We start from the raw sequence: 27713 nt of genomic DNA, 5'->3' as shown, positions 1-27713 counted from the left end.
TTTAGGAGCCTCGAATAAGCCTAAAAATGCTAGTCCTAAAAAATAGGGATGTCATTCTAAAAATAGTAAGTTCTGTACTCTGACTGTGCTTACTAAATTTGGTTGTTTCTATTCTTGACAGTATTCAACCCAAAAAGGAAGGCCATAGAGAAGAGACAAGTGTCAAGACACTTGTCACACAAGTTTCCAAGTGTCCTACCACTTGTCACATCTCATGACATGTGGCTGGACACTTGTCTTGTGCTACTTCACTTTCCCCTTTTGTACTAGCTCTCCCCTCTCCTATAAATAAGAGCTCGTTTTTCTTCATTCAACATCATTTTTCTTTGCTGTAAACTCATGTATAGCACCCACAGATAGCCAGAAACTGGCCCCATCCATCCCATCATCATCCCCCACTTCTCCATTATCAAATTCCTCCATATTCCCTCTTCTATCACTGTTGTTTTACAAGACAGCAAGCCTATAAATTCATTACAGCACCTCCTTCTTGAGCTCTTTCTTCCATTTTAGCTACAAGAAGCAAGCTCTATCCATATACTGTTGATCAACGATGGAGAAAGGCTGAATTCCCCTTTTTCTTCTCTCATACTGCAAAGAAATCAGTTCTTATCATTGCATAATAGATAATGCATGTGTGTTTGTACATCTTTGCATGATCTTGTGAGAGTGAGAATTACTTCTTCTCACTCTCAGGTTGATTGTAACTGAGCTCTTCCCTAAGGGACTTGGGTTGAGCAGAAATACATTCCTTCGGGGAGGGGGGGGGGGGGGGGGGGGGGGGGGGGGGTTGCCCATCTTCAACCCTCAATCTTGTCTCCATTACTTTTATATTTTCATGGCTGTAATTTTGTGAGTAATTTTCATTTTCAGCTTTAAGTGTTCATTCTCTTTTATATTAAATCTCGAAAACAAGCAAATATCATAATTGTTAAGCATACTACGTTGTTCGGGGCGTTTACATCATATCACTATATGCAAACTTCTATATGTTTATAAACAATATGTGTATCGATAATTTTCCAATCATACCCAATTTATTTGAATATAATGAACCATTGGAGCAATGGCTATCCTAACCAAGCTACCACTTCCGACCAGCTTTCATTAAATCCTCTTTTCCTGATTAAAGAAAATACTGGCATCTATATGTGGTTCCACATGCACATACAGCCCTGTATTTCAATTTGAAGCATGCAACTTTTCCTAAAATACCACAGGGATAGGGAACAACATTAAATTTAGAGCCTGCATGATGCTTTCACATTGCATAAATCAGTATAGACCAGATATTTTGGCCAAAAACATAATACTTTCATCACTTTTAAAAACCCCAGTAAAACCCTTGCTTTGCATTAGCTAACCATTGCATCAGACAAGAACATGATATACACATATGTTGGTGCTCAAGGACTGATTTGTTTGTCAAGACCTGGAAAAGAAAAGTGGATCCAAATAAGCAACCTTTTCCATTCAAAATATTTGGTTGCTGATCGAGAAAAAAGCATCAATTTCATTGACAATTTCTCTTTTTGCAAGTTTCTTTATGGGTTGATCACTAGGCTGGCAAGTATCTTGACTGTGTTGTGCTCATAGATGACCGAACTCACAACTCTTGCATATCATAATCAACTAAATCCGTGGCAGTAATCAACACTTGCAAATCATAAACAACTAAATGGATGGCCTTAATTATGATGCATTTACTGTGGTACATCTTCCACATGACATCTAATATGTTATGTTTGCGATTCCCCTGGCAGCTCTCACCCTAACTGGTCCCAGCACACAAAGAATGGATTTGTAAAACAGACATCATACACATACACATTACCCGTCATGGAGTAACTTGGAATACCCTTGCACATACTCAAAACTCTTGCACATACTCAAAACTCTTGATACACCATAAGTTTGCACTTGGAGTGATGCTTCTGATTCCACGAGACAACTGAATCCGTCCTTCCCTTCATGAAAGTATCTGCCTTCTGCTCATAATGCATGTGAGTTAACCTGCTAGCATAAGATTACACAGAAGACCCTTCTTGTACCGAGCCCTTGCCCCTCATTTAGACCTGGCATTTACTGCACTGAAAACTGTGTTCCAATCACTCACTGGACGACCACCATTTGCCACCTGTACAAAGCAACAGTTTTTCCGCAAAGCCTCTCTCTCTCTCTCTCTCTCTCTCTCTCCACACACACACATATGTGCGCAACTGCACAAACTCAGTATGTGCAATGAACAGTTATTCCTGTTGTGCTTGCCTCAGGCATACAACAACGTAGCAGTACAGTGCATACTTGAATGTTCTAAGCCTTAACAAAGGCAACCAGTGGATGTGATGCACATTCAAAGTAATCAACTCATGCATACTGCTTGTATAAAAGCACACATTGGCCACACCAGTGTTTATCTTCACTTTATGCTTTGATGACTTTCCCAGCCTGCTCACAGTCATTAGTTCATGATTTGATTGCAACTTGGCTCTGAATTCGTGTAGAGTCTACTCAAACATCATTGACCTCCCTACAAGCATCTTAGAAACACCCTAATTGTGCTATATTGTGGTCGTTCCCATTTCTTCATCAGCAGCCACTTCAAAATTTGACAAAGTCAAAGGGCGAAAATCAAATAAGAACAAGTGTATGAAAGAGTGCATGATTTCATCCTAAACACTAAAAACTTACTTCCAGTATAAGAAACTGTTTAGGAGGGAATTCCAACGCCTTGGCACAGACCATGGCAGCATCTTCTCTACTCAATGTACCTTTTCCTGCACTTCCCTGCAGACATTGAGACCAGGTTGCTTAATGAAGGCTATATAGAGAGCGCAAAACGAGTAATGCTCCAGGTTGAAGCAAGTCAACAAAACAACTGTTGAAATCCCCAAAATGCACATATGTTATACAAATGTAAGTTAAGGCAGTCATTTACCTCGTCAAACACAAGACCTTTTTGGCCTCCTGGTTCATCACACAATGATGCACACCTTATTATTGTACATGGAATTCCAAGGTTCCGGACTGCTGTCTCATGCTGTTCAGCTTGCTGCCTAGCATTAGAATTAAAAAGGCCTGCCAAGCCTCCAGCAGCTCTAGAGCCAGAAAACTGTGCTATTGTCAAAGAATGAGAATACTGCCACAAAGCATGTAGACGAAGACTTTAAATCCAGATTTCTCTGCAATACAAGAAAGTTGAAGTAAAAACCTGAGACAAAAACACGATGTGCTGTAACCCTGTCACTACTTCCTTGTCAGAGAGTGCACCCACCTGCATCAAAGTAACACATGTACTTTTTGCCTCAAGTCGAGCAAGTTGGCTGTGTTATAAGGAAATGAGAGAGATAAGATACCAACCTTGGTAGGACATATGATTGCATATACACCTCTCAGGGCCCTCTTTAGAGTCTTTTTGTCTTCCACATCCCCTACCACTGGCTTTTTAACATATTTTGGTATGGTCAATCATTGCTCAATACAAAAATTTGTAGACAACTTCAGACTGAGATACAGTCGCACCTCTATATATGAGCCAAATGCAGCAGCAAACTCTTTTGCGTCCTTCACCAAAGCTCGAACACGAACTTGTTTCACAATTAAGGACAGGAGCACTAACTGCACTCAACAAAGCATGTCACGCTAAGCACATTTTTTGGGGGCAAAAGAAGAAACTCATCTGCCCTTAAATACATGAGATCTTGGAAGCAAAACCTGGCCAGTCATGCTATCTCCATCTGTGACAAGAATGCAATCTCTAACTACATCTTCCTCCAGCTGTTGTTCTGCACTGCATCAAGCATGGATGCAAATAAAGCCAAAGCATCAGAAAATAAGATTGACTAATGCAGGTAAAAGAAAGCAAACAAAAACTATTACCTTCATCTGGATCTCTTCCAATGTAACCTGCTCTGGCATCCCGTGGCAGCGGATCAGGAGCTCCATACCACTTTCTAAGTTTTGGACCTCCTGCACAAAAAATAGTGTGGTAGTTAATTTATGTGCGTTACCTTCCATTCAGGCTCATCTTTCCTGAAGAATGTGCAGACTAAAGTGAGCATTCTTAGAGAATGTACTTCAAAAAAACATGCCATTTTGTCACTCTTCATAGTCCTTTGAACCATTGCCTAACCACTTTGGCCTTCTCATCCCACTTGGTCACTTCTCAAAGTCAGCTAAAACCATCTTCAAGCAGTATGGCAAAGGAGTCCTGCAGGAGTAGTTTCAAAGGCTAACTTTCACAGAAACTTCAGGCCTTTCGACACAAACAGAAGGTCATTTTACAGTTTGGAAAGAAAGATTCGCCCAGGTAGAACAGCATCAAGAAACTAAGCTAACATTGTCCAGCCATTGGAGGTTCCTGCTGAGTCATTATTAGGGTTTGCACTAATCATTAATCATAGTGCATTAATCCCTACTTACTCTCCTTAAAATGACCCAAAAAAGCATTTAACACTGAAACACAAAAAAAAGCTTTATTTTTTAACAATAGGACACCGAATTCCTCTATAAATAGAGTCACTCGTTCAGTGCATCTTTCATCCCTTATTCACTACACTAAACCCTCAACCCTCGATGCTGCCCACACCCCATCCAGAGCTGCTGCCGATCCATCTCAGCCTACTGCCCATCTAGAGGACATCATCAGTGAAGGATCCGTCTCAGCCTGCAGCCCATGACCTGGAGACTGCACACAGCCTCGTGAATCATTTACAGCAGGTGTTTTAGAGCGCTTTGTCAGATGTGTTTTGCCTGGTCAAAGGCCACCCTGCTGTCCATGACGTCATCTGCCTGTCACCATTAGACACGTGCATGTTGCTGTTTAAAGGATGTTTCCAGCAGGCAACATCTTCAAAGGTTGTGCTTGCCATTTTCTGTACACGCAGGCCATCTTGCTGTCATACAGCCACTTGTCACTGCCCGGAGTGCTGGCATCATCATTGACAGCCTGAGCCATGTTTTCTGATACTAGATCTGCATTTTTAAAGTTTACTGCTGCTGACCAGCACTCCCAGAGCCACTTGTAACTGTTGCTGTGTTTCAGGATCCATTCAACTACAACACACTCCAACCCCTCTCTGAAGACACTTCTGCCCTGATCCTGGTGACACGGAGGTTCAAGGCCTCCTCATTCTATCATTCATATTCTCTGAATCATTCATTTTCATCAAACATTCTACAGATGTTCTTCTATGTGTTCTCATATACTTTGCATTCTCTATGCTTTCCATACCATCTCTTTACATGGTATCAAGGCAGAGGTGCTCTAAGAGCTATAGATTTTCTCTCTCCATGGAGAACAAAGCTTGGCATTCCAAACTGCACAAGAACACCTCCTGAGGTGTGTACCAAATCTCCATGGAAGCAATTTCATTCAGAGCCAATGCAATTGGCTTCAAAGGATTAGTATTCTCTATCCACTCCTAGGATGGAAAGGGTAGAGCTTCCTCTAGAGGAACGTCATCTACCAAGAACACCTCCTGAGGTGTCTACCAAATCTCCATGGAAGCAATTTCCTTCAGAGCCAATGCAATTGGCTTCAAAGGATTAGTATTCTTTATGCACTCCTAGGATGGAAAGGGTAGAGCTTCCTCTAGAGGAAAGTCATCTACCAAGCAGGATGTATCTTCTCACTGAAAAGAATACATGTCTATCTTGAGTCAAAGATTGGAGAGAGCTTGACACATGAACCTCAGTATATCATACATGTCTATCCTATGCTTGTGATCCACCTCACACATGAACCTCACTATATCATTTCACTGATGGAGTCAACAATAGGAAGGAGCATGCACATAAAAACCACACAAGTGAATGGCATGTGCGGTGGCCAGCAATACCTCCAAACTCCTCCTCTCCAAGTGGATATGATCCAATACTGCGCGAATGGAGAAGTGGAGTATAAATAGACATTGGGTGAGAAATGAACTAGACCTAACATAGACTGCCCAACTATCCATAAGGCGAAATAGACAATGATGGGGAACAACAAGCCCTTATGAACCATCACCATGTCCCACAGCAATGATCTATCAAAAAATTGTACCACCAAAATACAAATGACGATGACAAAAAATGCTTGAAGAAGATGCTCGAGTTACCTAAATGCACCACTGAAAATACTCCAAGACTCTAGCTCCAAGTTATGCCTTCCAATCCCAAAGGTGTTTAAGAAGAAGCGCCAAGTATCAAGGTGTAGTGAATGCGGAAGCGCATGACTGGACTTAAGAAACTGAGCATAGAGAGAGAGAGAGAGAGAGAGTAGAACGCAAAAAACTGCAGTAAATAAATGCTGAAATGAAGGAAACAGATATGCACAATGGGCTGTCGAGTGTATCTCCGCTGAAGATCTCTCTCCACCTGCAATTCTGAAGTGGGAATGATTGGGGCCGGCAATATATAGGCTGAGAAAAAATAATAAAATATGCAGGCTGACCAACCAAAAACTGGCCGACAACAGCAGAAAATAATAAAGTAACCAGAAAAATGCTACATGAAGTGACCAGCAAATCTTCAATCTAATTTGCCCCTTGATTCGAGCACTTAATTAGCTTTCACCCACTTCACAGACGATGGAAATGCCCCAAATTCAATGGCTCACTAGTTCTCCACCTAAATTTAGCTGAAATTCACCTTCAGCCCTAAAAAATCCAAGTCTTGGAGCTTCCAATTTCTGGCACACTTCCCGAGGCTACTGTTAAACCCTAATTTCTGCTGTAAATTAGGGTTTACAGCAGAGAAATTTGCAATTTCTCAACCTCCAAGGGTCCAAATGATAAGATCTTCCGAGCAAGGCTGTGAAATGGCTGGGAGATAAGAGAGAAAGTTGTAGAGAGAGAAAATTCAGAGTTTCTTCACGAAGAACTGAAGAAAATCGGTCATTTACTACTCCTGCCCTGTCTCAACAGCTTGTAGATGCAAAGAACTGAAGAAAATCAATCGTTTACTACTGCTGCCCTATCTCAACAACCTGTAGATGATGTCACCTACTGTTGATTGGTCTTCTCCAATCCTTGGCTACCTCAGGTCCGCCAATGGCTACAATCAAACCAACAACATCTCCTTCCTCTCTCTTGCAGGTTGAATACACTAAAAATGCCTCTCTCCAGCCTCTAAAGACTTTTTTCAGCCTTACATGGGCATTTTTGACAAGTGGCAGCCTTTCCAAATGGTTTTTCTAGCATTAGCCATAATTAAATATTAATTTTCAAACTTTAAATGCTGAAAATTAATCTAATAATTATTTCGGTGCCTTGAAAAATTATTTGACTGGACAATAATTACATTGGCTAGGCAACTTCCATTCTTGAGTGTCTCTGCGTCATCTTTGATACCAACTGACACTTATGGCCAAATAAATGACCTAGGCCAACAACTCGCACCAGATACCGCCAGGTACCTGTGCAACATAACTTATAGCAACTTTTGGCTTTGACATCCCGTGATTTCCTCAAGTCCCAGGCTCGTAAATTTACTCTAACCCTAGTTACACCTCATATGTGCAACATTTACTTAACCGTGTGATAAAAAATTAAACAACATGTTAAGTGAAGTTTCAAAAATATATGTCCTAAAAAATACATGTCCTCGTGACAATGAAAGATACTAGGACCTATCTGAGGACAGCCAAGCTCTCCTAACAATCTTTGAAGTCATACCGTGGTAGAAGATGCTGCTCTATACTCTCTCTATAGATGATAGGGCAATTGTGGGCTGCTTTTTACTACTCCAAGAGTTAGCACCTCCACTCAAAGTAAAGCAATAACCTATTGTTGACCTCCTATGATCAATATTTCCAACCCAGTTTGAATCCTCATAGCAACCTTCTAATGAACCATCCTCGAATTACTCATGAACCCTGCAATCAAACCTATAAGAAAACACAAATCAATCCGCGTATTTAGAAGCCATAACAATGGCCCAATCAATTGCCTATACGAGTAGCATCTGCCATTGGTGAATTTGCAAGGGCCATAGCCTTCCACTTTGAATCCATGGAAGTAGAAATAGATTGACACCTATCCATCTTAAAAATGTTAGAAGATCCTAGACACTGTAACTAGGAGATGAAAATCCCCCTCAAGAGTCTGCCGAATCTCATGACCTCGAAAGAAGTGGAGAAGCCCCATATCCGATATCTCGAACATCTCATGTAGTGATTCCTTTGTCTGCTTGACCTCTAGAACGTGGTCACTTATCAAACTAAGATTATCCACAGAAAGCACGAACACCACCTGCCCTCCAACCAAGGTGTGGACATACAATTGGGGATTTGCAGCAAAAGAACGTTGATACTCTTGACTTTCCTCCGAGAAACGAGCCTATATTCTTGTTCCAAGCACACAGTCTATTTGAGATCATAAAAGGCCTTCTCAACTTATAAATTTTGCCATTTGATGAGGAAAAGCCAAAAGGTTACTGAACATAGATTTTCTCCTTCAAATCACCATTAAGAAAGGCAAACTTCACATCAAGTTGATAAACCGACCATCTCCTATGGTTGGCTAAGGCAAGAACGGCCCTATTGGTAGCCATCCGAATTTTGGGTGAAAAGGTATCATAAAAATCCACTCTTCGTTGCCGTGCAAATCCTTTAGCAACAAGCCATGCCTTGTGCTTATCCAAAGTATCATCACTATGGCACTTGGCCTTAAAGACCTACTTGACTCTAATCACCTTCTGTGAACGGCAGACGATTTACAGAAGCACATTAGTATAAGGAGCATTTAGCTCATCCCAAAGTACAGTTTCAACAAGAAGAGAAGTATCCATTAAGTTGATACCTTATGGTACTAATACATAAGATATACTATCTAAAGTACGGTATAGTATAAACCCTTTTGAACACGGTACTAGTGCAACTATGGCTATGATTGCAAAGCTTCCTTCATGGAGGTGGACTCACTATCCTCTATGGTACGAGGCATCGATCAAGAGTTAGTACAAACGAGCTTGGTATGGTGTACTTGGTTCCTTTGAGATGGCAGCGAGCCATTCCGCATCTACCACTCCTCAGGGACTCCCTCAATCCCTACATCACAAATAGCACATACATAGAGACTTGTTCCTTTTGTCATTACAACTAAATAGAGACTTGTATAAGTATCAAAGGGTTGTCTGGCTTAACAAGTCATTAGGTGAAATTTTCAATGTAACTTCATTCTAAGGTACAAACATTTAATTTAATGAAATTTTACATCGCACCTTATTCCTTTTGTCATGCCCTTATACCACATAGCACATACACTTGTCCACTATATGCCAGTGTCAAATCCTTCACTATCGGTGAAATGGTCACTATGCCAAGAGCTAAGGATACCAAAATTAGAGTTCAATTTAGTTCAATCATTAAGCTTGTTTATCATCCTCGTGATATGCATCACTACCTTTTGTATATCCATTTGGCATTACATCTTGAATAATCTATGCATTGAATTGTGATTATGTGAAATAGGGTGTTTAAAAGGAATGAAAGCCTTCAAAAGCAGGCTCCCTCCAAATAAAAATCTTTGAATTGTGTAAGCATACACACCTTTTAACCTCATCAAAGAGACATGGACTTGGATACTCATATGCATTAGTTACATTTAATAGTCCCATGGTAGCTTTACTTCTTCGTTGTCTTATCATAATGTGAGAGTACACAATGGAAGAGCAACACGAGCACAAAGAGAGAAGGGAAGGGCTACAAGAAAAAATAGAATGGAAGGAAAGAAATTTCCACTAAACTCTAGAGTCTAAATGAAAGTTAAATACAAAGGTGGATTGATCAATCCCTACTTGCAATCCAAAGTATCAATGAGAGCACCAGATCAAGCTGATGACAAATGACAACCGTAGAAGATGGAGAAGAGTCTCAAATGTTAAGAGTGTGCTGGAAACCTGAAGATGATAATGACTAACAAAGTGGAGGGGCAACTATAACTAGGCAAATACTCAAAAAACTAGTTGACTAGCTTTAAAATATGCAATAAAAGCTAACCAATCTGTATTGAATAATGCAAGAAATGCAATCACCACAACAAATGCTGATCACCTCATACTAGCTAGTGCAAACGCAGTCCAAACCATTGAAAAAGAAACGCACAAGTTGGAAACTAACCAACCAATGTAAACACCTAAATTTGACTATTAAATAAAATACATACTCTAAACAGAGTTGTCTCCCTCATCAAAACACATGACATGCTAAGTGTCAAAGCTCCTAATGCCCTCATTTGACTCGGACTCAGGCTCACAAGCAAGAGATGACTTTGCAAGACATACATGCTTGCTAACACATTACCCTCTTCATTTCATAGCTCTCCACAAACACCCTTGCCACACAATGGTCCTTTTATTTCATGTTGTCATCTCCTACATGTGAGCTCCATCAGAGTCTCATGGAGGCAGAGGAGCTCTGTCTGTTTCCAGCCCTGGTATTAGAATGCATTTCAATTTTAGATTGTTTGAGAGTGTATTCACACTGGCTGCCTTCTATTTCAGCCAGTGCATTTCGATTTTATGCTGCCCCTGGTGTGTTCACACATGTCATAGCTTGACGATCAGGTATGAGCTGGCAACGTTTTATGCAGCCAGCCCATTCTAGGGCACGCTCATGCAGCAGTCGGCTAGTTTCAGGCTGCATACCCTCTTTAAGGCTGCCCTCCCAAACAAAAAACACACTTGGTTGTACTATCCTTCATCACCCTGATCCAGTGCCCTCACCAATGTTTCGAGCTATGTATAGGAACTGATTTGTCCACATTGTATTCAGCATTCCATTGCCACCAAAACTAAGGCATGCATTAACCCCTAATTTTACTCCATTAAAATAGCCCCAAAAGCTTTATTTACGAAATAAAGCATTATTATTTATCAGTAGGGCAAAAGCCCAAATATCCCTTATAAAAGGATATGGTGAGGGCATCCAGCCTTACCCCTTGACTATCCATCATCAGACATACCAGCCGTCAGCAATCGCCCACCTCTGCTGCCCATATGAGGTCCAGAAGCTGCTCTTACTTTTCAAATATCTATATTGTAAGTTATTTTGTGAATCTTTTTAACAATTATCATTGATTGATTAACTGTTAGAATTTTACTTCCTGATCCCATGCAGCGATACAGCCATGACAAAAGTTACAGCGTGCTTGTTGAACTTGCAGAGGAGCATTTGGCCTCCATTAGAGAAAAGACACAAGGCCTGGCACATACCTTCGATGTAGTCCAGCAAACGATCTCCAAAGGACATTTTCTGCTCGTCGTTGTTGCTGCTGCCGCCGCCATTGTTGTTGGAGGCCGCGAGGGGGACAAAGTTTCTGCTGAGACGCGCCCCTCGCGAATGCCGATGGTGGGTCCTGGAGAAATCCCCTAAGGTTAGGTGGAGAGAGGAGAGGCGATGAGAGCAAGCCATTGCTAACCCGTTATCCTCCAGGGTCTGCGCGATTAGGAGGTCTGGGTGGTTCTGCCATATATAAGAATGTAAGAAAATGAAAAATAAATAGTGGAGATCATTCTAATGTCCTTCCCAATTTTTAGAAAGAAAAAGTAGTATGAGTAAGATTTTTTAACCTTCAAGTGGATCCACACCATAGTGGACAGATAGGCAAAATGAATGGGATACAAGAGAAAATATAACATGTTGCAATAAGATTGCAAGTTATCATGTCAACTAAAATTTGTGCACAATCTGGCAAACTATGTCAAAAAGAGAGTTCAATGAAGGATATTGAACTCCCACTATTATCTACCCAACCTTGAGTTATTACACGTACCACCTGACCAATCGTATCAAGACGATATATAGTGGTTATGTTTCTTGTTTCACACTTACATATGGTTGCTCCATGATTAGTCGAGGCCACCATCCTAAAGTGAATGGCCATGGCTACTAGCAACAACGATAGATTCAATATGTTGGATATGTTGAGGACAAGTTGGATGGAACCAAGTATCCACTTGTGGGCATATATGATTTGTCATGTATTGGTTGTAAAAGAACTTTGGAACATTTTATGTAGAATTAAAATATATTCATGCCGCGTTTTAGAAGTTGCAAGTGCAGCTGAATCAACAAAAACATATGCTGGAGAGGATGCTTCATGTTCCAGTTTTGTCCTAGCTAATGCTAAAGCAGCAACACTACCTACTCTTGAGTGGATTCATTGAGATAGCAAAGATGCAGAGGCTTATACGTTGATTGCATTGTTTGCCAAATGTACCATAATCCCACATATTTGCTCATGTAAGATAGCTAAGGATACTTGGGATCCTCTTGCACCTTTGTATGAAGGAAAAAATTAGGCTTATATTGCTTGTATACATAAACAATTAGAGAGTAAACATATGGTTGAAGGCAACTCTATGGATAGTTTTTATGACAAAGATAAAATATCTTAAGGAGCAATTGATTGTTGCATATGAGATTTTGGCAAATAATTCACTTGTCCATATTGTAATCAATGGCCTTTCTGATTTGTATCGGAGTTTTGTATCTACTCTTCATTTGATTATGAAAGGCAATCTGAATGCCTTGTTATTTGATGAGTTGGTTTCTCTTTTACTACAAGAAAAAAAAAATGGAAAAAACATGTCCATGATATGTGTTGCAAACCAAGCTTTTGTGGCTAGTTAAAATTTTTTTAAAAGCTTCATTTTTTGCTAGTAAGCAAAAATGTGCAAATGTTAGACAAAAAAGACTAATAAGGCAAGTGCCTCTCCTTCTAAAATATAATTTGCAAACATTGTGCAAGATACAAAATGGGCGTTCAATCTTAATGTAGTTATGACCTTTTGTTACGTGATTCTTGCATGCATGTTGTGGATTTAGATGTATTGTGCATTGGGCAAGATACTGAATGGGCATCTAGTACATAATGTAGTTATGACCTTTCATTACACGATTCTTGTATGTCTACTATGGATTCGCATGTATGGTACTTTGATAGTGGTGCTACGAAACATATCGTTTCTCTATATACTATATTCACTTCTCTTGAGCCTACTGCCCCTAAGACAGTATTATGACATGTGCCCATAACTTGTTTTATCCTATCGAAGAAGTTGGAAAATTTGTATTGATTGTTGTTAATGGTAGTACTTTCATATTTATGGATGCTTTGAATGTACCAGAGATGAAAAGGAATTTGTTGTTAGCTTTTGTACTTGACAAGATTGGCCTAATTATCAAGTTTGTTGATAATACGTGTATAGTTCATTATCTCTCTTCAGATGATACAATTATTACATCTAGTTCAGTATACCATAGGTTGCGTAAGCTCAATAACTATGGAAAATGTGGAAACATGGAATGTGTAAATTCGCATGCAATTTCAAATGTAAAACTTTGGCATACATGTTTTGGTCATCTGAATTTTGCTAGTTTATTACGCTTGTAGAAATCTTTTATGGTGTCTCTTATTACCTGCTCTTAAAGCACTTGGAAAACATGTTTATGAAGGTTACATATTGGGTAAAATGCAACATGCGTAATTCCAAAAGATGGCTCAATGAGAGATGTTTGCAAACTGCAAGCTACACACAATTGTGTTTGTGATCAAATGCAAACAACACCTTTTAGAAACAATCTATACTTCGTGGCTTTCATTGATGATACTCGAGGCATGCATGGATATACGGTTTAAAAGCTAATTCCGAAGTATTTTTGTGCTTCAAGAACTTTGTTAACATGGCTAAAAATTTATCAAGATTTAAAGTAGGCACTCTCAATTCAAATCGAGATGGGAAGTATATGTCTAAAGAATATAATGCATATATAGCTGAATGTGGGATAAAACACTAATGTGCATTGTTGTATATAACACAACAAAGTGATCTAGCTAAGAGAAAATATCAATTACTAATGAAGATGACATGATTATGCATGATGAAGAATTAAGCTTTAGCATAGTAAAAAGCCATATGTGGATTACTTGCATGTTTTTGGTTGCTTAGCTTGTGCTTTGGTACCAATGCAACAACATGAGAAGTTGGATGACAAGGTTGTAAAACATATTTTTGTTGGGTACAATAGTGCAAGTAAAGGATATAAGATATATCTGTTGGGGGTAAAGGCACCTCCACCTTGCCGCCCGTGTATTACTACACTGACAGTCACCGCCACTGCACACTGCAGGTGGTGGGCGCCGTCACCGTCACTTTATTCTTTATTCTTTATTCTTGTAGTGACAGTTTGAATAAAGGAAGGCCCGGTCACACATCGTGACTGTTGGAGTTCCCATTTCTTGTCTCTCTCTTTCTTGCTCTTGCTCTCCTGCCATAGCTCTCAAATGCAAGCTTCGATCCTTCTCACCTTTCAACTGGTATTAGAGTACGGCTTCCCGACTCTTGAGCTTGGCTTGTGGCATTCTCAGCTTCCCATTGACTCCCCACTCGCATTGAGTCTCCTTCTCGGTAGCCATAGCTCATTCTCTTGAGCTCCCGTCACTCCCCGGCTTCCCGAGCTTCTTCCCGGCCTATTGAGACACCATCAGGGCATTGACATTGAGGTTGTGGGCAGCCGTAGCTCACACCACTTGGAGCTTCCTTCACCTGGATCTTGCTTCTAGCCTATCAAGGTTTCCTAAGGCTTGGTGTAGGCCTTCTTTGGCCCCCATTTGTGCCCCCTTTGGGCCCCATTGTTGACAGTAGGATAGCAGACCCCCCAGCCAGCTCACGTTTTTTTTTGCGCATGTTTCAAAATCTGGCCCAAAAATCACTCTTTTTGTCATATCTCGGGCATTCGGAACCCGATTCAGGCAAGGTAAGAGTCTAAGTTGGGGTTTTGGCACGCTCCAAACATGATGGTGATGTTGGATTTGCCAAATTCTGATTACAAAATATTCTGCAACAAATTTCAGGTCTAAGACAGCATGTATTTGTATGCCTATGGCTTATGTGATGCTTCTACTGATGTACTAGATCACTTGTGGATGTTATGCCTCTTATGTGAGACGCATTTGGAGCTGATTTAGCTCAACCATTGACTATTTTGAACAATCCCAGATCTGTCCAAAACAGGGCAGCCACCTGTTACTTCAAATTTATGCCTACAGGTCTTGGCATTTGATGCCCGATTGGTGCCTATACATACATGAATGTATGCCTATGGTTTGCCTATGGATTTGAGCTTGGATTGAACATTGATTTGCTTAGTTTACAGAGGTTATATGCTGCTGGAAACTTCAGGGCTGAAGCTATTTATGCTACAGTTGGGTTATGCCTATTGGTTACGAGGTGCTCCTGGCTACTCGGTATGATGTCATGATGTATTTGGACTATGCCACATGTCTTGTTTATGCTCCAAAATGCTTTTGAGTTGAGATTAGAGCTCGATTTGGGTTTGACTGTCACTTCTTTGTAGCTGGCATTTCATCTATGACATGGTTTATGCCTAGGCTACCCAGTAGGGGTTATGATGTCTTGGTGAATGCTTTATGGTTTGGCTGTGGATGGCAGTTATTTGAGCTCGTCTCGACATTCATTTGAGTATTCCCTTGAGCAGTTGGACATTGACTTGGATTTTTCTATTATGACTTGGCTTTTTCCATTATGACCTTGGATGCTATTGAGGCATTGTCTTGGTAACCTGTCTTTGGTACACCGACTCTGATTATGCAGGACATGCATATAGTAGGAAGTCCACTTCCGGCTATGTATTCACCTATACTGGAGGTGTTGTTTCTTGGATGTCCAAGGTGCAGAAATGCACGGCCCTTTCTACTACAGAGGCCGAGTATGTTGTAGCCACTGAGGCTTGCAAGGAGGCCATTTGGTTGGGTCGTTTGGTTGTTGACCTTGGTACTGATGCTATCCCTACACTGCATTCAGATTCTATGAGTGCTATTCAGTTAACCAAGAATCAGGTCTTCCATGCAAAGACGAAACACATTGAGGTGAGATATCACTTCATACGTGGGGTCGTTGAGGACAAGTCTATTGATCTTTTCAAGATCTCGACTGACAAGAATCCTGCAGATCTGCTCACGAAAAGCCTCTCTACTGTTAGATATGATCAATGCCCCACCCTCATTAGGTGCTACCAATGATCCATGGTGCTCAAAGTTGTAAGGCCCCCATTATGAGGAGAAGCCAAGTGTGAGCCCGGACATTGGTGGAGTCCTGACTTGTATATCAGATGAGGTCTATGTGACCGGATGGCAAAAAGGTGACCATTATGGGTCTAATCTTTGGGTTAGACGGAGAGGTTAAGTTGGTAGCAACTCGAGGCACATTGCATTGAGTTGCGTGGTAAGGGAGTTAAAAGGCGCCCCTATTGTGGGGTCCGAGGGCCCAATGGTAAAGAAAATATTCCCTGGAATATTCCCTGGCCGACTAGTGGAGGGTCATATGGTAGGTCGGGACCTAATGACCTTCGCGGGCTATAAAGGCTAAACCCCTTCGCAGCCATCTCTCACTCATCTTTCACCGAGTCAGAGTTGTTGTTCTAGCTAGCCTTAAGCTCTTCACCTATCTTCTGTCTAGATCGCTATCTAAGCTTCACACAGTGTAAGCGCACGGGTGGACAGAGCCATCTTTGTATCAGTTGTTTGAAGTTAAAGAATTTACTGATTCTCCTCTTATCTGTTGTGTACTCTCTATCTCTTTCTCAAATTCTGTTCGCTGCGCCGTGTAATATTTTACATGGTATCAGAGCCCAGGGGGCTCTAGAGATCGGAGAGTGTGCAAGAGGAAAAGGCTTCAACAGCAAAGAGAAACTATGTCGACTTTCGGAAGCGGTGCAGGAGGTGGTGTTGCTGTACCGGCTATTCAAACACTGAGGATTCGTCCACCAACCTTCAGCGAAGGCAAGTTAGATGGTACAAACTACACCTTGTGGAAGTTCAAAATTACAACTATCCTTGATTTTTATGAGCTTCTGGAGACTGTGCTGGGGACTGACGCAGAACCACAGCCTACCCCCGACCCATAAAATCCTAGTGTGATGATTCCTCCAAATGCAGATCTTCTATGAGCTTGGAAACGAAGGAATGCAGATGCATTGTGTGCCTTAGTTACAAGCTGTTCTGACAGTGTTTTGACTCTGATTCAGCATACAACCAAAGCATCAGAGGCTTGGAATGTACTAAGGAGTCAGTATGAAACACGAAACCAAACAAGGATTCAAAACTTGGAGAATCAACTAGCAGCGGAGAACTTTGCTGAAGGAGAGATGATTGAAGCATTCATCACTCGGATTAAGAATCTGCGCGACCAGATGGCTGGCGCTGGGATACAAAAGACTAGCGAAGAGCTAGCTCGGAGGTGTCTTCGAATTTGTCCACAAAAGTTTGATGGACTAGTAACTGCCCTTAATACTTAGGTGAGACCTCAAGCTTTGACTTTTGAGGAGTTTTGTGCATTATTAATGGAGGAGGAGTTGAGGCTGAAAGCCCGAGAAGGAAGCAACAATGAAGATGTTGCATTCTCTGCCAATGCAAAAGGCAAAGGTGTTTCCTCCACCAAAAATGATGGTGACAAAAAGAAGAAGGGCGGGAAGAAGAAGTTTCGAGGAGAGTGCTTCTACTACAAGAAGAAAGGACATGCAATTGCAGATTGTCATGTCAAGAAGGCAGATGAAAAGAATGGTACCATTAAAAGTAAAGGAAAAGAGACAGCCAATATAGCTGAAGCGGAGTTGGAATTATTCATGGCGACCATTGAGGAAGTGTGCTCCTCGGCGCACGAAGAATCTACCATTGACTCATGGGTGTTGGATAGTGGGGCCTCCCGTCACATGACCAACAAGAAAGGTCTATACAGTTCTATGCAGCCTCTACAAGAATCCATCAGTGTGACGGTTGGAAATGATGCTAAATACCCTGCTGCAGGCACATGTACTATTTCTTTTGTTGCTGCAAATGGTGAAGTCAAAAAGCTTTCAAATGTGTTGTATGTTCTCGAAATCAGGAGAAATCTCTTATCAGTTGTTGCTGCCATAATTGATCTTGTCATGAAGTGAGGTTCAAGAAGACAGGTGCAGAAATTATTGATAGTGCTGGCACAATTGTTGGCAAAGGAGAAAGAAGGAACAACCTGTATGAGCTAAGTGCTCTTACAGCCACCGCTGGAGTGGGCACAAGTAAGCTTTGGCATGAAAGGTTTGGACACATCGGATTTGCAGTATTGAAGGAGATGCAAAAGCAAGGTATGGTTGCTCACCTACCTACAATAACTGAATTGAAGGAACCATGTGAAGCTTGTATGATGGGCAAGCAACAGAGAAAGGCATTTCCACAAGAAAGCAAGAATAGAGCACAGGCTCCTCTAGAGTTGGTGCATGCTGACTTGTGTGGTAAGATGCCTACACAGGCCTTGGGGGGATCTTCTTATTTTATGTTGATTGTCGACGACTACAGTAGGAAGATGTGGGTGTACTTCCTTCGTGATAAGGCTCAAGCTTTTGGTAAGTTTAAAGAATGGCTAATACTTATTGAGAATGAAACAGGGAAAAGTGTGAAGAAATTTAGAACAGATGGTGGTGGTGAGTTCAACTCAAAGGAGTTTGAAGGCTTTTGCAAGAGCAAAGGGATCAAGCATCGATTGACGACGCCTCACACACCTCAGCAAAACGGTGTTGTGGAACGCAGGAATTGCACCATTGTGGAGATGGCAAGATGCATGCTAAAGGGCAAGGGATTGCCTAACCATTTTTGGGCTGAAGCTGTTAATATTGTAGTCTACATTCTAAATCGGAGCTATACAAAGGCTCTCAAGGGAAAAACACCTCATGAGGCTTACACTGGTAAGAAACCATCTGTCTCACATTTCAGAATTTTTGGATGTGAATGTTATGCACATGTTCCAGATGAGAAGAGAAACAAGTTACAACCAAAAAGCAGAAAATGTATCTTCTTGGGTTATAGTGATGAGCAGAAGGCTTACAAATTATATGATCAAGAGGCAAAGAAGATCATTGCGAGCCGTGATGTGGTGTTCAAGGAGGAGCCGCATACAGTGGAGGAGGAGAAGGCAAGTTCTTCCACTTTATCATCAAGCGAAGAAGTAGTCCACTATGAACCTGTCCCGAGAGCTATCCCTATCCTTAAGGAGGAGGAAGCATCATCTTCAGATGATGAGGAAAAAGTTCACCAACCTGACATCACCCCACCGGAAAAGCCATTGTCGCACTAGGTGAAGCAGCTCTATGACCACAATAATCCTATGCCTGCATCTGTTGAGGAGAAGGCAGACGGACCAAGGAGGTCTCAGAGAATAGAGGAGCAAAGGAGGGCTTCTGCTCACATAGTCAATATGGCCTTGATGGTTGAGATTATGAGAGAAATAAAGGAGCCAACTAACTTAGAAGAAGCACTTGCAGATCCATCATGGAAGGCTGCTATGCAGGCGGAGTATGACAGCATAATGAAGAATGACACTTGGGAGCTAGTGGATCGACCAGCAAAGCGGAAGGTTATTGGCACCAAGTGGATCTGGAAGGTAAAGTACAAGGCTGATGGTACCTTAGAAAAGTACAAAGCTAGACTGGTTGCCCAAGGATTTTCACAAGTTGAAGGGTTTGATTTTCAAGAGTCATTTGCCCCAACTGCCAGAATGACCACTATTCGCACGGTACTTGCAGTGGCTGCCCACAAGAAGTGGCCAGTGTACCAAATGGATGTTAAGTCAGCGTTCTTAAATAGTGACCTCAAGGAGGAGGTGTACGTGGCTCAGCCACCAAGGTTTGAGGCCCCCCATTCTGAGAACAAAGTGTGTAAACTGAAGAAGGCATTGTATGGGCTGAAACAAGCCCCTAGAGCATGGTACCAGCGGATAGATAGGTTCTTTTTAAACCTAAAATTCAAAGGATGTGCCTCAGATGCTAACTTGTATGTTTACAGGGATGGTAAAAAGTCTGTAGTGATTGTCCTATATGTGGACGACCTTCTTATTACAGGTGGCTATGAAGATATGATCAACCAAACTCGAAAGGCTTTGAGTTCTGAGTTTGAAATGATAGACTTGGGCTTGATGCACTATTGTTTGGGGATTGAAGTCTGGCAAGAGCTAGGAAAGATCTTCATCTCTCAGAAGAAGTATGCATGGGAGATCTTGAAGGCATTTGGCATGACCGAGTGCAAGGAGATAGCTACACCTATGGAGGTGAATGCAAAGTTATCCGTCGAGGATACATCAGCACTAGCAGACATTGGGAGGTATAGGAGGTTGGTCGGCAGTCTGATCTACTTGTGTAACACCAGACCAGATATCAATTTTGCTGTTGGTGTTTTGAGCAGGTTCTCAAACAAACCTCATGAGAGTCATTGGAAGGCTGGGATGCGGGTGCTCAGATACTTGAAGAAAACTCTTGACTATGGTATCACATACAATTTCGGAACTTCTCTTGTGGGAAACTGTGACTCAGATTGGGCAGGAGACATTGATTCCAGGAAGTCAGTTTCTGGTTATTGTTTCTCTTTGGGTTCAGGAATTTTCTATTGGATTAGCAAGAAGCAACCAACAATGGCATTGTCTTCTACCGAAGCAGAGTACAAGGCAGCTTGTTTTGCTGCATGTGAGGCCGTATGGTTGAGAAGGATTCTATGGCATATGGGAGTGCAGGATGAAGAACCAACTGTACTGAGATGTGACAATCAGAGTTGCATCGCCATTGCCAAAAATCCAGTGTTTCATGCATGCACCAAATATATAGAGATCCAGTATCACTATGTGCGTGATTTGATGGAGGATGGGATAGTGGAATTGGTCTACTGTCCAACAGAGGAGAATGGAGTAGATATCTTCACCAAGGCACTTACGAAGGATCTGCTTCAAGTTCATCTTCAGAGACTCGGCATTGGGCTGAGGAGATAGTTCACCTATGGGTGGACATTGGGGGGGGTGTTAGATATGATCAATGCCCCACCCTCATTAGGTGCTACCAATGATCCATGGTGCTCAAAGTTGTAAGGCCCCCATTATGAGGAGAAGCCAAGTGTGAGCCTGAACATTGGTGGAGTCTTGACTTGTATATCAGATGAGGTCTATATGACCGGATGGCAAAAAGGTGACCATTGTGGGTCTAATCTTTGGGTTAGACGCAGAGGTTAAGTTGGTAGCAACTCGAGGCACATTGCATTGAGTTGCGTGGTAAGGGAGTTAAAAGGCGCCCCTATTGTGGGGTCCGGGGGCCCGATGGTAAAGGAAATATTCCCTAGAATATTCCCTGGCCGACTAGTGGAGGCTCATATGGTAGGTCGGTCATCAGCAGGCCGACCTAACGACCTTCGCGGGCTATAAAAGCTAAACCCCTTCGCAGCCATCTCTCACTCATCTTTCACCCAGTCAGAGTTTTTGTTCCAGCTAGCCTTAAGCTCTTCACCTACCTTCTGTCTAGATCGCCATCTAAGCTTCACACAGTGGAAGCGCACGGGTGGACAGAGCCATCTTTGTATCAGTTGTTTGAAGTTAAAGAATTTACTGATTCTCCTCTTATTTGTTGTGTACTCTCTATCTCTTTCTCAGATTCTGTCCGCTGCGCCGTGTAATATTTTACATCTACAGAGCGCTTTGCCTTCCGCAGGAGGTTGATGGGCATGGGATGAGAAGACGTCTTTCCTCATCCTGTTGTACTGTCTTTCTTGTTTTTTCTTTTCACTCCTCACTAGGGTAGATTCGCCTTTAAGTGGGAGGTTGTTGGGGGTAAAGGCGCCTTCGCCTAGCCGCCCATATATTACTACATTGATAGTCACCGCCATTGCATACTGCAGGTGGCGGGGGCGCCCGTCACCGTCACTTTATTCTTTATTCTTTTAGTGACATTTTGAATAAAGGAAGGCCCGGTCACACATTGTGACTGTTGGAGTTCCCATTTCTTGTCTCTCTCTTTCTTGCTCTTGCTCTCCTACCATAGCTCTCGAGTGCAAGTTTCGATCCTTCTCACCTTTCAACTGGCTCTCTTGATATTGTGGGCATTGGTGATGTTAGGCTGCAGTTTCCTTTTGGCAGCAGTTTTGTTAACGTCATGTACCTGCTTTGACACGCAGTCTCCTATCAGTTGGATAGCTTGATGACATAGGTTATCATGTATCTTTTGGAGACTCTGCGTGGAAGATCACTCATGGTGGCAGACTTGTGATTACGAGAGGTGCCAAGGCTGGCAGCCTCTATCCCTTGATTGTATCCGCTTCCTCCCTTGATCATGTTTTGTCTGTGGGTTCTATCCCCCATGTATCTCTTTGGCATGCGCATTTGGGCCATATGTCTTTGAAGGGAATGAAAATGCTTTTTGGTTTGCAGTACTTACCGCCCCTTGATTATGCATGTTTTGATCCATGTAAGCATTGTCTTTATGACAGGAAGACTAGGTCTACGCATAAGAAGTCTGGTAGGCCACACATGAGTGAGCCCTTTGCATTGTTACATTTGGATGTCTGTGGGCCCATGCCTTGTCAGCCTATGGGTGGTGCAAAGTATTTTGTTATGTTCATAGATGATTTTTCATGGAAAGTTTGGGCTTATCCCATTAAGCTGAAATCCGATGTCTTGGCTGTGTTTCAGAGATGGCTTCATTGGTTGAGAACCAGTCTGGGTATAGGCTAAAATTCCTAAGGATAGATAATGGGGGTGAGTATGTCTCATGTGCTTTTGAGCAGTTGTGTGATGAGAGGGATATTAAGCATCAGTTGACCGCCCCCTACACCCCCCCCCAAAATGGTTTGGCTGAGAGGGGTATTAAGCGTCAGTTGACTGTCCCCTACACCCCCCCCCCCCCAAGAATGGTTTGGCTGAGTGGATTAATAGAACCATCCAGGAGCGTGTACGCAGAAAGCTTAGCCATGCAAGCCTACCACAAAGCTTTTGGGCTGAGACAGTTAGTACAACTGTGCATGTCATAAACAGATCACCTTCTAGTGGTTTGAATTTCCAGGTTGCAGAGGAGGTATGGACTAGAAACCTCCCTCTTATGCGCATCTCCGTGTCTTTGGATGTGAGGCATTTTGCCATGTGCCCAGGGACAAGAGAAGTAAGCTGGATCCTAAAAGTGTCAAATGCATTTTTCTTGGTTATGGGGATGCAGGTGAGATGGGTTACCGTCTCTGGGATCCGCAAGCGTGGAAAGTCATCCATAGTCATGATGTAGTCTTCCATGAAGACAAGATGCATCGGCAGCCTGAGAGAGTTGTTGAGATCCGTAGGGTCATATTTCAGGAGGAGCCGAGAGCTCTGGCATAGCCAGTTGGATAGCCTACAGTTGCAGCAGATGCTCATGGTTAGGGTGTTGGACAGGCAACTGGGCAGGCAACAGAGCCTGCCGTGAGACGGTCTACTAGAGACAAATGTCCACCTGATAGATTTCAGCCCTCGATGCATTATGTCTTGGTTACAGATACAGGAGAGCCTTTCACTTATGACGAGGCTATGCGCAGGGGTGACAGTCACTCCTGGGAGAGAGCTATGCAGTCTGAGATAGACTCCTTGCATAAGAATGACACTTGGGATTTGGTTTCCTTGCCTACAGGCAAGAAGGCTTTGCCATGCAAGTGGGTGTACAAGTTGAAAAATACCCTTGGACACCCCAAGCCAGCATACAAGGCTAGATTGGTAGCAAAGGGTTTTAAGCAGGAGCATGGTGTGGACTTTGATGAGGTCTTTTCTCCTGTGGTTAAGATGACCATCCTACGCTTAGTCTTGGCTTTGGTTGCTTAGCTTGACTTGGATTTATACCAAATGGATGTCAAGACGGCTTTCTTATATGGGGACTTGCATGATGAGATTTATATGGAGTAGCCTAAGGGCTTTGCAGAACCTAGCAGGGAGCACCTAGTGTGCAAATTGAAGAAAAGTCTTTATGGCTTGAAGCAAGCACCTAGGGAGTGGTATCATAAGTTTGATGCCTTTATGCAGTCACAGGGCTACAGCAGGAGTGCTATGGATCCGTGTCTTTACACGAAGAAAGCCCGTGATGGTTCTTTATTGATTTTGGTACTCTATGTAGATGATATGCTGATAGTAGGGAAAGCTCATGATGAGCTAGATCCTCTTAAGGCTCAGCTCAAGAAGAGCTTTGAGATGAAAGATCTAGGATAGGCCTCTCACATACTTGGTATGCGCATTAGACGCGACAGGCATCGGGGACTCCTCTACTTGTCACAGAGGGAGTACATTCATAAAGTCCTTGAGTACTTCCACATGCAGGACGTAAAGCCTATTGGCTGTCCATTGCCTTCTTATGTGAAGGTATCACAGGCTGATTGTCCATAGACAGATGAGTAGAGAGCCGAGATGGCCAAGTTTCCCTATGCATCCGTAGTGGGCAATCTTATGTATGCCATGATCGCCACTTGTCCAGATATTGCCTTTGCAGTTGGTGTTGTGGCACGCTATATGGCTACACCTAGCAAGAAGCATTGGGATGCCGTGAAGGGTATCATGAGGTACCTGAAGGGCATTCCAGATATGTCCATATACTATGGCAGCCAGGATATAGGAGTCGTGGGGTACACTGACTCTAATTATGCAGGACATGCAGATAGTAGGAAGTCCACTTCTGGCTATGTATTCACCTATTCTCGAGGTGCTGTTTCTTGGATATCCAAGGTGCAGAAATGTACAACCCTTTCTACTACAGAGGCTGAGTATGTTGCAGCCACACTAAGGCTTGTAAGGAGGCCATTTGGTTGGGTCGTTTGGTTGCTGACCTTGGTATTGATGCTATCCCTACACTGCATTCAGATTCTATGAGTGCTATTCAGTTAGCCAAGAATCAGGTCATCCATGCAAAGACGAAACACATTGAGGTGAGGTATCACTTCATATGTGGGGTCGTTGAGGACAAGTCTATTGATCTTGTCAAGATCTCGACTGACAAGAATCTTGCAGATCTGCTCACAAAAAGCCTCTCTATAGAGCGCTTTGCCTTCCTCAGAAGGTCGATGGACGTGGGATGAGAAGACACCTTTTCTCATCCTATTGTACATGTGTACATGTTGTACTGTCTTTCTTGTTGTTTCTTTTCACTCCTCACTAGGGCAGATTCGCCTTTAAGTGGGAGGTTGTTGGGGATAAAGGTGCCTCAGCCTAGTTGCCCGTGTATTACTACACTGACAGTCACCGCCACTGCACACTGCAGGTGGCGAGTGCCCGTCACCATCACTTTATTCTTTATTCCTTTAGTGACAGTTTGAATAAAGGAAGGCCCAGTCACACATTGTGACTATTGGAGTTCCCATTTCTTGTTTCTCTCTTTCTTGCTCGTGCTCTCCCGCCATAGCTTTCGAGTGCAAGCTTCAATCCTTCTCACCTTTCAATATCATCCATAAAATAAGCGTATCGTGGTTAGTTATGATGTTGTCTTTGTGAAATATGTCATTCAGATTCCATTTTCATGTACAAAAGAGACTAATTTATGCTCACAAGATATATATGATACTTTGCTACCTCTTTCCAATGATGTGTAGTCACGTATAATGCTAAGTGTAGCAAATTTTCAACCTACACAGGTTTCTCATGATAATTCAAATTAGGTTATATCTAACACAAATGTAAATGATGCACTGTCTGATATAAGACTAGAGATTGAACAATCTACAACTATGCCAAAATGGTTGCTGCAAACATTGTGTGATAGTAAGTTGGATGCATCGTTGGCTAGTCTTACTTGTTCTCCCTCATGATCTTAATCGTTCACGTATACTCTCTCTAACTCTTCTCTCTCTTTTCTTCCTCTTTGAGAGCAGATTTTTGGAGCCTAATTTAATGCAAAAAAGTGCCCGAGAGACGTAAAAGACCAAAATTTCATGGAAAATAAAATCATTGCAGATCGATGAGTTGGAGTTTTCCTAGATAGAGTTCAATGTTAGGAACACAATGCAAGTCTCAGTTCATCAATCAGAGTCCATTTGATCTCCCATTTAATCCCTGCAAGGTTTGGCATTCTAAAGTAGCTATATAGTCTGTGAGCCAAAAAGTGTGTGACAAAGACCATCTCGATAGATTTCAACACTATGGAGTTGCCTATCCAGTCGGATCTTGAATCGGAGTTCGTTTGGGCCTCCATTCGGCAAAAATCCAATTGCATGTAGTGTGAAAACTCGAAGTTCGAATTGGTCATTTTAAGGTTTAAGCCTTAATAGCTTGATTTAAAAGGCTTAAAGCCAAAATCTGAACGACGTGGGGGGGGCACTATTTTTTTCGATGCCCCATTTTTTATTTGAAAAATGGCTTTTGCAACTATTGTTTCCATCATGATGAATAAAGAACGGGTTGTGATGAATAATTTTGATGCTTCCCATCACAAAAAAAAAGGATAAAAAAGTGATGCAATAAATGAAGATTTTAGATTCTAGTCTTTTGCTCTCCTCTCTCCTCTTGTTGTGTGTTTCCATGGTTAATTTTATGAGAGAAGGGGGTGGGCTAAGATGCGAGATTTTGATCATGGGATGATGCTCGAGCGTAAAGGAGCGTAGATTGAGGTTGGAAGGATTGTCAAGTGGGGCTGTTGGAAAGTGTCAGTGGGCCTCCAATCATGAGGTGCGTAAGATATAAGGCATGGTTCTATGAGTGAGTTATAAATTGTGGGAGCTTTCGCTCAACCACCAAGACCCACGGACTGCTTATTGCTTCAAGTGTTCCAAGCGAGCTCTAATGGCTATCTCTCACCTAGCCGACACGCCGTTGATCCTATGAGTGTAGTGAGCTTACCCTGATGCCGATATGAGTTGCCTCCTCTCTCACACACACGGTAGCTCCACGATCCTAGATGCAAGCTCAAGCATCCTCAAGCCTCCTCCACCTCCAAGCTCCATCCTCCATAGCCGCATGCGCAAGAAGAGAGAAGAGAAGAGAAGAAGAGAAGAGGAGATGGTGAAGAGCTTCACCCTCTTGATCCCTCACTCTCGCACATTCACTCCCTCACACTCTCACACTCCCTCTCTCAAGAGCACACACAAGCAAGAAGATGAGAAGGAGAGAAGAAGAAGAAGACTCTTGTTGCCACACACCAAAAGAATGAGCTCTTATTCACTTTTTGGACTTTATATATACAAACCCTAAAATCCCATGGGCACCCATCCCTTTTTTACATGACCGGCCCTTGTGGCAAGGTCTTTTTTTTTCCATGTCCCTCTTCTAGCCTTATGCCTCTAGCCTACACCCATCTAGTATTTTACAATTGGCATAGGAGGGAGCCTGGCGCTCTTTTACAAGAGTTTTTCGAGTTTTTTGTGGCGCCCTTCATTTAAAATTGTGCTTTTTTGCCCTGGCTTGGTTCTGGAGGTCGCTTGCATGTCTTTGCTCTTTTTCCATGTTTATTTGCTTTTTTTCTTTCTTTTTCAGCCATCTCGACCTGGGGCCATCTCGATTTGGGGTTAACACTACCCCCCTCCTAGACGGGTGCCAGTCCCATGCCACTTCTGTGTTGTTGTAGGTTGGCAGACAATTGGCCAAGTGGTGCAATGTTGAGGGCCACTTGGAGACTTAGGTGCTTGTAAGAGCTGCGACATTGTTTGTCGGAGGAGCCAAATGGGCATTGCGTGGTTGACGGGGCCTTCAAAGTCGGTGGTTTGTTATTCTCTGATGTTTGGAAGGAGAAGGTGTGGTACTGTTCCTAAGGGGAATGTCTATCTCAGCGTGTTAATGCATTGTGTTCGTGCTAGTGGAATGGGGAGGTGGCAAGCCTGGGTGATGTCCCACACTTGAGGACCCCATTTGTGCCAAGGGGGGTGCGATGCCAGTGGCTTAGGGTGACAGGTCTAACCATAGGTGAGTGTTACCTCCCTAGGTGTGTCCTGCCC

The 27713-nt window shown here is 42.5% G+C and overlaps 1 protein-coding gene across 1 annotated transcript; it reads right to left on the bottom strand.

Annotated features, from left to right (window-relative positions):
- Positions 1-1669: 1669 nt before the first annotated feature.
- LOC148011917 (NAD(P)-binding Rossmann-fold superfamily protein) lies at positions 1670-11465 on the bottom strand. The gene is made up of 9 exons (XM_087670217.1): positions 11197-11465; positions 3880-3969; positions 3715-3785; positions 3523-3618; positions 3361-3441; positions 3212-3274; positions 2939-3112; positions 2692-2787; positions 1670-2137 (listed from the first exon to the last, which is right to left on the bottom strand). The coding sequence occupies exons 1-9, from the start codon at positions 11393-11395 to the stop codon at positions 2066-2068; spliced, it is 942 nt and encodes a 313-aa protein (XP_087526343.1). The 5' UTR covers positions 11396-11465; the 3' UTR covers positions 1670-2065.
- Between the last annotated feature and the right edge of the window lie 16248 nt (positions 11466-27713).

This window comes from Lygodium microphyllum, chromosome 28, assembly GCF_053477565.2.
Source record: "Lygodium microphyllum isolate KBCC chromosome 28, Lygodium_microphyllum_v1.1.10, whole genome shotgun sequence".
Taxonomy (NCBI): domain Eukaryota; kingdom Viridiplantae; phylum Streptophyta; class Polypodiopsida; order Schizaeales; family Lygodiaceae; genus Lygodium; species Lygodium microphyllum.
Note: the sequence above shows the minus strand (reverse complement) of the source record. Positions and strands in the feature narration are given on the sequence as shown.

What these genes read in the sequence shown, in the direction of transcription:
- LOC148011917 (XM_087670217.1), bottom strand. Translation starts at nt 11,395, where the DNA reads ATGGCTTGCTCTCATCGCCTCTCCTCTCTCCACCTAACCTTAGGGGAT. An exon ending in CATTTGGCTCATATATAGAG is followed by an intron (nt 3,442 to 3,522) that starts GTGCGACTGTAT and finishes TATGTTAAAAAG; the next exon opens with CCAGTGGTAGGGGATGTGGA. An exon ending in CAATCATATGTCCTACCAAG is followed by an intron (nt 3,275 to 3,360) that starts GTTGGTATCTTA and finishes ACTTTGATGCAG; the next exon opens with GTGGGTGCACTCTCTGACAA.